Source organism: Hyaena hyaena, unplaced genomic scaffold, assembly GCF_003009895.1.
Source record: "Hyaena hyaena isolate Hyena2069 unplaced genomic scaffold, ASM300989v1 scaffold_1021, whole genome shotgun sequence".
Classification (NCBI taxonomy): domain Eukaryota; kingdom Metazoa; phylum Chordata; class Mammalia; order Carnivora; family Hyaenidae; genus Hyaena; species Hyaena hyaena.
The window spans coordinates 399,427-408,335 of NW_024081654.1; the positions used below are offsets into that span (position 1 = coordinate 399,427).

The 8,909-nt window shown below is 46.1% G+C and overlaps 1 protein-coding gene across 1 annotated transcript in view; it reads right to left on the minus strand.

Moving 5' to 3' along the window:
* The window catches only part of BMPER (BMP binding endothelial regulator), a 253,623-nt gene extending 252,611 nt beyond the window's left edge, over positions 1-1,012 (minus strand). The window contains exon 1 of the mRNA XM_039221814.1: positions 880-1,012. Within this exon, the coding sequence (XP_039077745.1) occupies positions 880-1,012 (133 nt within the window). The remainder of the gene's footprint in view (positions 1-879) is intronic.
* Positions 1,013-8,909: the final 7,897 nt, after the last annotated feature.

Sequence of the window (8,909 nt, forward strand, 5' to 3'; positions counted from 1 at the left end):
TAAAAAATAATTATTTTAAATAGTATTGAGGTTTAAAAAAAAAAAAAAAAAGACTGCCATATATAGATTCTCTGCTCTCGGATGACTTAAGTACAAATCCAAGTATTTCACTGAATCTTTAGTACTACTCCTTGATGAAAGTATTTCAACTAAACACATTCCCCATATGCGAAAAAAAAAATTCAAAGTGGACATTAGGGCAGAACCCAATTCAGGACTGCAGCAATGAACAGGTCTTTATATGAATCTGCCTCATATTATCTTGAGTTTAAATCACTTTTTGAAACAATCTTCTCTCCTCCTCTCTTAGATATTGACTCAATATTTTCTTTTCTGCACCAGGTGTCAGTAAAGTATGTCCTTCAGAATAGTAGCTGAGGTCTTCACCTGCCTGAAAGCATATCATTATTATATCCTGCTGGTATTACCCTTTTAAAATATGACAGTTTCTTTAAATTCAAAGTCTGAAGTGCCAGTGTTTTAAAAAGCACTCCTCACACAGAAGCTATATCGGAACCTTATAGAGTGAGAAAGAAGGAGATGTGGAAAACGGCGCAAATGTTTTTCCTTGGCACGCACAGGAAGAGAAGAGATCAAAACGAGGGTTGGGGAAAACAATAAAAATAAAGAAATCTCTCAAATTCAAGTAGAATTTCTATTATCACTATACTGATATTAACAGTCCTCCACCCCTCGACCTACTCACTGCCTTCCCACCCTTTAACACTGCGGGCTCCGCTTCATCCCCACCGGCCCGCGGGTGGCCGGCGCCAAGGTGCTCGCTCCCCACCCTCCAGTCCCCCGGGCGAGCCAGTGCCTCGCCTCCCAGGTACCAAGGCTGCGTCCCGGAGGGCTGGTCCCTCCCGCCCCCTCCCCTACCTGTCAAGAAGGAGGAAGCCAGAGACATGGGGACCCCCGAGCAATTGAGCAGCAGCAAGACGCAGCAGGTAATCCCGGGCGAGCGCCGGCAGGGACGCTCAGCCAGAGCCCTGACGCCGGAGAACCAGAGCATCGTCACCTGGAGGGAATCCCGGGCGACTGCAGGTCCCGCGCCGCCGCCTCTGCTCCGCTACCGCCGCTCGCAGTCAAAAAGGGCTCTCAGCCGGCGAGTCAGGAGACAGTCCGCGAAGGAGGGAGGCGGGCGCCCGGGAGGGGGGGCTGGGGGGGGGGGAAGCGAGGGGTGAGGGGCGCCAGGGAGGAGGGGTCCTGCGGCCAGGCTCCTCCAATGCGGCTTTTTTTTTTTTTTTTAGGGAGTTGCTCGCAGTGGCTTAGTCGTTGGCCCCCCTACGCCACAGATGGGGCCGGGAGGAGGGGATGGCGGAGCAGCCGGAGATAGGCCGAGAGGAGAGGCTGTGCTGCCGACTGCGCACCGCCGCCCCGCCGCCGCCGCCGCCCGGGCTGCGGCTACTGCCCCGGGCGCTGCCGCCGCCGCCGCGTCCTCCGCTCCCGCACTCCCCACCGCCCGCCGGGCCCGCCGGCTCCCCGCCCGGCCGGCGCGCGCGCACGCTCCCGCGCCCAAGACCCGGGCGCACCGGCCGCCTCCCGGAACCCGCTGGGGGCGCCGCGCTGCAGGAACCCCGCCACCCGCACGCGTCTCTGCCGGGAGTCCAGCCGGCTCCCCAGCCCCTCGAGGGAGGCCGCCGGCCCCGGGTCGCGGATCCCAGCCGGGCAGGCGTGTCTCCACGGCCCGGCGCGCTCGGTGCCTCCTCCCTTTCTCGGGAAAACCCTCCCTTGACGGGGAATGCCACACCGCTTCTGCTCAGGCCCGGGCGCCCCAACCCTATGAGAGAGCAGAAAATGGGGCGAAGGGGCACCTCACCACCCAGCTTTGGGAAGGAGCGAAAAACGGGGCGCAGGAGGGGGCCAGCAACTTTCCACTCCCCGCTTTGCTTCCCTCTGGCGGGGACGCGACAGCGGACTGCCGGTCTGAGCAGACACACGGGCGAGGCACCTTGGACACCAGTGTTCACTGCTCGTCATGACATTAGGAAGGACAGAAGTTGAAACGACACGCAAGGTCGATTAGTAAAAGTACAGAGGCGAACGCTTTTCGCCCTTAAAAAAGAAGTACAGACGCTCCCAAACTCCTCCCTTTCAACCTCAGGCGCACAGGGGCGGGGAGGTGCCGTTTGACTAATCATTCATTCACCCGCGAAAGAGGGAGGGGCGCGCCGGGCGGCTAATCTCTGGCGGGGGTGTGGGGGCGCCACCGCGGCCTCCGCAGCTTGGTGCTCTGTCGCCGCCGCAGCCGCGCTGCGCCTTTCCTGCCCTATGGCCCTGGGTGTCGGCGAGTCCGACACGCCCCGCGGATACCTCCGTCTGAATCGCGGCCTTCTGCCCAAGCAGTAGCACCCTCTGCTCAAAGAGAGGGTGAAATGGAGAAGAATTTTTGTAACCAAATTGTGAAGGCGCGGGGTGGGACTTAGGGGACATTTAGCAAATGCTGGAATCTGATAATCAGCTGTCCTCGGAGCTCCCCTTGGGTTGCCGGCTACCTCTCCCCAGAATGGAAACCGGGTCCCGCGCGCCTCTCCTCGCTGCAGATCCGCCGGGGTGGATCCCCAAGACAATCTGACTAGCCAACGACTTTTCTCAGCGGGACGCACTTAGCAGTGTCACGGGAAAGAGGGTTGTTTGCAGCCCCAGAAACCATACTTTTGAAAATAAATTAGTTTGTTTGCTAACACATTTAGTCTAGTTCCATCTTATCCCCTCCGCATTTGGGGCAGGGGAGTGGGGGGTGCTGTTTATTTGTTTTCATGTTTTAATACAGCATTGCCAACGAGCCGCAAGGCAAGGAGCTGATTGGAGCACATTGCTCCGACAGGGAAAAAGTAAGGGAAGGGAAAGCTGTCATTAGTCTAGCACGCTTCATTTCCCTCTCAAAATAGGTTCCTAGTGTAAAACTTAAATTAAAAGAAAAGAAAGATGATATGTGGCTCTTTTGGGGGTCACCCTCCTCTCCAGACAACCTGCCATGGCCAGGCAGCTTCTTGAAAATCAGAGTGTGTTTTACGTATTTAGCCATAAAAAAAAGAAATTGTAAAAAAAAAAAAAAGAAAATCCTCTAAACCCCATCTTACCTTCCTATTCATAGTGGCTGATTAAAAAATAAAATGAAAACTTTTCTTACTAGATAAGTACAATGCGGTGAAACCACTGTCTTCTCAATCTAAAAAGATTCTCTCTGCATGGGGTTTTTAGAAAAAGCTGTTAATCACAACTTAACTAGGGAGAAAAGAATAATGGGGAGACTGAGACCTTTTATTGCTGCAGACTTGAGCAGTAGATTTGGATAAACACACATTAAGGAACCAGAGGAAATTTGAAGAAGGCGAGTGAATTGCTCCGAGGTGCCTTCCCTGGCACCAGCTACACACCCTCAAAGGTTTGCATGAGAAAGTCCTTCATGATGGAATCTAGGTGTGTGTGGCCTTTGTTAACCAGGGGCATGGTGCTTAGGGATGCATCGACAATCTCCCTGTAGGTGCAAATCCCAAAACCACCTGGAAAACATTTTCATCTGCCTGGAAGTCTACGAATGGGAAAGATGAACAGAAACCTTTGGCAAACCTGTCTCCTCTTCCTGTTTGTTCAAATCTGCTGCCACCAATGACTTCCCTTGCTGCCTTCTCAGCAAATGGGGCCTACTTCTATAACAGCATCCCACTTCCCGAAGGGCTTACCAGAATGTTCCTGCACACATTCACTGCTGCTGCCACTACCCCTTCAAGTGATAGTCTATCAGCTGCCAGTTGGTCTCTATCTACACAAAGCTGAGATATTTCAGGGTCCGAAAAGAAAGAAAAGAAGGCCTCACGGAATGACACATAAATCTGCTTTCTATGACTAAAACAAATGGTGGTACCATCCAAATCCCAAAATGCTCTTGACCGAAATCGAAAGAAGACAATGAATGTTTGGCTTTGTTTACAACGTTTTTCAAGGAGAAGGAGGTAATGGGGCTCAAAGACCATTGCTTAACTCGCGGCCCATTCCATTCTCAGTTAGATAAAGCGCTGTCTCATCCTCTTTAAAATAAAATATATCCCCTAATCTTACTAAAAGGAAATCGGGCCTGTGGTAGGCGAAATTCTCCTCATCTCTTGCAAAACTATGATACTGAAGTTGCAGTGAAAAATCTAACTAATATATAATTTAGCAAAAGAGATGACATCAACCCAGCATCTAAAAATAGAAATAAATAGATCCATCAAAAAGGCAGCAGGGTAAAGGAATTGTGATACCAACCACTAGGGAGGGCCGAAAGTATTCCATAACTGTGTGAGAGTTTTGCTTTGTTAAAGACATCAGGCTAGCATGTTAGACTTGATAAGGATAAGGGGTTGGTGCTACTAAGGAGTTTACCATCTAGTGAAGGAGATAAAGCATGTTTGTAATGAACACAGTACAAGGTAGCAATGAATGTGGTAGTTTCCCCTTATCTGCAGACTCTCACTGGGTCCTAAAACCACAGATAGTACTAAGCCCTATATATACTCTGTTTTCTTCCTACACATACCTATAGCAAAGCTTAATTTACATTAGGCACAGTAAGAGATTAGCCATAACTAATAATAAAATCAAACAATTATAACAGTATACTATCATAAAATTTTGTGAATCCGCACTCTGTCTCAATATATCTTATATTACTATACTCACCCTTCCTGTGATGAGGTGGGATGATAAAACACCTTTTGTGATGAGATGATGAAGCTCAGCTCGGGGAATGACACAGGCTTTGTGACTTAGGCGACTACTGACCATCTGATGATTCCTCAGAAGGAGGGATCCCCTGCTTCCGGATCTCAATTGACCACTGGCAATGGAAGCCGCAGAGAGCGAAACCACAGATCAAGGGGCATTGTAAAAGGAGAAGATAACATGCCCTGCTGTGGAAGTTTAAAGAAAGAAGAAATTAAGCTTCCCGGGGGACTTGGCACAGGAGAGACGCCTTGAAAAAGGGGGTAGTCTTAGTAGGGGAGGTGCAATCTGGCAAGGACAGAGAGTCACAGCCAGGAGAGTGGGGAGTGCCACCCAATTGGCTCTATCTGTTGGCTGAGCAGGAGCTGTGAGAAGCCTGAGAAATAGTGAGGAAATCATGAGAAATGAGAAATAGGGAGGAATCTACAGGCAGCAGTTAAAGACTCCACCACCAGATGAGCAATATGAAGTTTACCATGGAGGAGGTGTTTAATTCTTTAAAACAACCAGACTTAAAAAAATAAGTAAATGAATAAAAACTAAATAAAATAAAACAACCAGACTACATTTCTTTAGAAAGGAAATTATTTCTGCGGTATATTCAGCAATCTGCACAGGTAGTCATTATTAATCATGATATGGGAGAGCACCATTTCCACTACATCTGTATTAAAGGGTTTGGGCGATTCAATGCATAATACACATGAATCTGTTTCTCAACCTCTTTAGCAATGGCTATTTAATTCTGCTTGGGATGAAAGTACAAATGCTGCTTTTAACTATTTTTTTAAGCACTGGAGATCTTAGATATCATATAAGCCAACTTCCTGCCCTTTCACTTTAAAAATGAGAATCTGAGAGCTAAGAGATAAACGACTTTCCCAAGGTCACACAGCAAGTTAATGGCACAGCCCATTTAAACAGAGTTCCTCTGGTTCTCGGACATGGTGCTTTCCATTACAAATGTTCTGCCTTCTTAAGTTATAGGAATTATAGGAAAGCACCATCGGATGTTTTAGATACGATGAAAATTAAAATTAGAGTTGATGCAATACTCAAAAATCTATTAAACTCAACTGCCAGCAGTAACACAAATTCTAAAACCATAAAAAGCAGACCATAACTTAGCTGTACAGTAAATATACTCTTAGTTCACTAGACTAAAATGTTAAAGAACTAACTGCACTCTCTTCTGGGCTTTGCCACTGGTTGCTTAGTTTCTGGTCCTTCAGAAAGGGGTGGGTACCATTGCAGCTGGTGAGAAGTCCTCGGGATTCTGCCAGAGGGCTCTTCTGTCATTGTAAGAAGTCAGAGGCTCTGAAATTACTTTTTTATGGCAGTGGGGAGAATGGGAACAATGAACAATGACAAAAGCATCCTTTCGGTGTTACTGTTCTATTTTATTTAAATGATCATTAAGATTGAACTGCTGAATGATTAACCATATCTTTTCTCAATTAATCATGTTTTTCATTATTTGTAACCTTAAAGCTCTTTTCATATGACTATACTCACTAATGAGTGTATCCATTTCTTTTTTTTTTTTTTTAATGTTTTATTTATTTCTAGGAGAGAGAGAGAGAGAGACAGCATGAGCAGGGGAGGGTCAGAGAGAGAGGGAGTCACAGACTGAAACAGGCTCCAGGCTCTGAGCTGGCTGTCAGCACAGAGCCCGACGCGGGGCTCGAACCCACGAACTGTGAGATCATGACCTAAGCCAAAGTCGGACGCTTAACTGACTAAAGCCACCCAGGCGCCCCAAAGAGTGTATCCATTTCTAAAGCAGGGAATTTTGATAAAGATGGTAGGATAGCATTTTGAGACACAGTTGCATCAAAATAACAAAATCACTTTTTTCCTTTTTTTTTTTTTTGGTTTATTTATTTATTTTGAGAGAGACAGAGAGAATGCAAGCAAGGGAGGGGCAGAAAGAGAGAGAGAGAGAATCTCAGGCAGGCTGCTCAGCCAGCTGCAGAGCCAGACTCCTCAAGTCCTAAACTCCCCCAAATGAGCCAAAATCAAAAGTCAGACATTTAACCGATTGAGCCACCTGGGCACCCCATTTTTAATTTTTGAAATAATATCGAAGTACATAAACTCTGTTACTCCTCCCTGGCTCTCACCCACCTCCAACCTTACCAATCCCTGCCTCAGGGATGATGGTACCTCATGAGTAATGAGGTTAAGGTTTGCCTGTTTCACATAACACTTGTTCATTTAAATGTCCATGAGCCAACACACCCACTTTGGAGTGTCATAGATTCTCTAGTTCTACAAGTACAACAAAAGCAACTATTTTTCAAAGATTTTTTTAAATTTCCATCAATTGCTAAAATATTTAATAAATCAGTCATTTTGATATTGCAGATTATAAACATCAGACATCAATTTGACTCCATCACGAGGTAGGCACCATGTTGCTCATTTATAGAGAATGATCTTTGAAAAAGGGTCCTCTTCCCCATGTTCTATCTGGGAAGTCACTCCCCAAACCAACTTTGCCCAATCACCAGCTTCACTGGTGCCAAAGCCACAGCCCTAGCTGTCTATCGGAAGTGGGGGATAGTTGAAGGAATCACAACACAAACCATAGGCACTAGAATGTTAAGCTAATGTCCTACTCATTTTGTTCTTGACTTTATGAGCTCTCCTACAAGACTTCAAATCAGTCTCACTGAACAGTTCAAATCAGTTCAAACATCAACACAGCAGAGAATATCGTGAGATTCCTCACAATTTTCCCACAATTTTCGGGATGATCTACAGACTCAGAGAAAAACTGTTCAGTATGATCTACGTAACAATGTATACCACCAGGATGCTAGCTGACATGGACAGAGACAGGCAGGGACTCTTGGCCGGCCTCCAGTCTCCATTCTTCCTCCACACAGAACCCCTAACCTGTGCAGTGCACGCATGGCTTGTCAGCAACAAACACCACTTTCCTGGGCCTCTCGCAGATAGTGACCCCATGACGAACTTGTGGCCCATAGGATAGAGTGGATAGAATCTTTAGAGGAGGGGCACATTCTTCCTCCTCCCCTTCCTTCTTCCTGATGTCTGGAATATAAGCATAAATACTGCCTCTGGAGCTCCAGCAACCACTTTGTCCCAGGAAAAGAGATTTAATGGGGGGAAAAAAGAACAGCTTTAAGGACAAAGGACAGCAAGAAAGAAGATGGAAGATTAAACTCTGATAGGAAATGCAAAATGAGCCCTGGGTTAACTACCTCTGACTTTCCTGAATCTGAGAGGAAAAGCAGAATCTGTCTTTTTAGTTTTATGTTTCCTTGTTACCTTCAACTAAACGTAAAATCTTCTGAAATACTTAGAACTCAAAACAAAGAATCAGTGCCCAACAAAAAGCATTCATTAATTAATTAATCTGTTATTTAAAGATTGAAGCACTTTCAGAGCCAAAGAACAGATTTAGGATTTCAATCACCACAGGGCCTGTTTACTTATTTCTAATGAGTTTTAGGAAATTCAGGGGAACTTATTCTTTCTTTTAAAAAACAACTTTTAAATATTTATACTTTATAGCAGCATTATTCACAATAGCCAAAAGGTAGAAGCACCCCAAGTGTTCATCAATTGATGAATGGATAAATAAAAATGTAGTAGATACATAAAATAGAATATTATTCAGCCTTAAAAAGGAAGGGGATTCTGACATGTGCTACAACATGGATGAACCTCAAGGACATTATGCGAGTTGAAATAAGCCTGTCACAAGAATAGCACCACACAGTTCCACTTACAAGAAGTGCCTAGAGTAGTGAAATTTATAGAGACAGAAAGTATACAGTGGTAATCGCCAGGGGCTGAGGGGAGGAGGAAATCAGAGTTGTTTAATAGGCAGAGTTTTAGTTTTACAAGATGGAAAGAGTTCTAGAGATTAGTTACACAACAACGTGAATGCACGTAACACTACTAAACTGTACACTTAAAAATGGTTAAGATGGGGCACCTGGGGGGGCCCAGTCAGTTAAGCATCTGACACTTGGTTTCACCTCAGGTCATGACGCCAGGGTTGTGGGATCGAGCCCCGTGTTGTGCTCCTTGCCAAGCATGGAACCTGCTTGGGATTCTCTCTTTCTCTCTCCCTCTGTCCCTCCCCAGCTAGTACAGGCTTGTGTGCTTGCTCTCTTGCTCTCGCTCTCATTCCCTCTCTCTCTCTCAAAAAAATAGAAATTGCATAA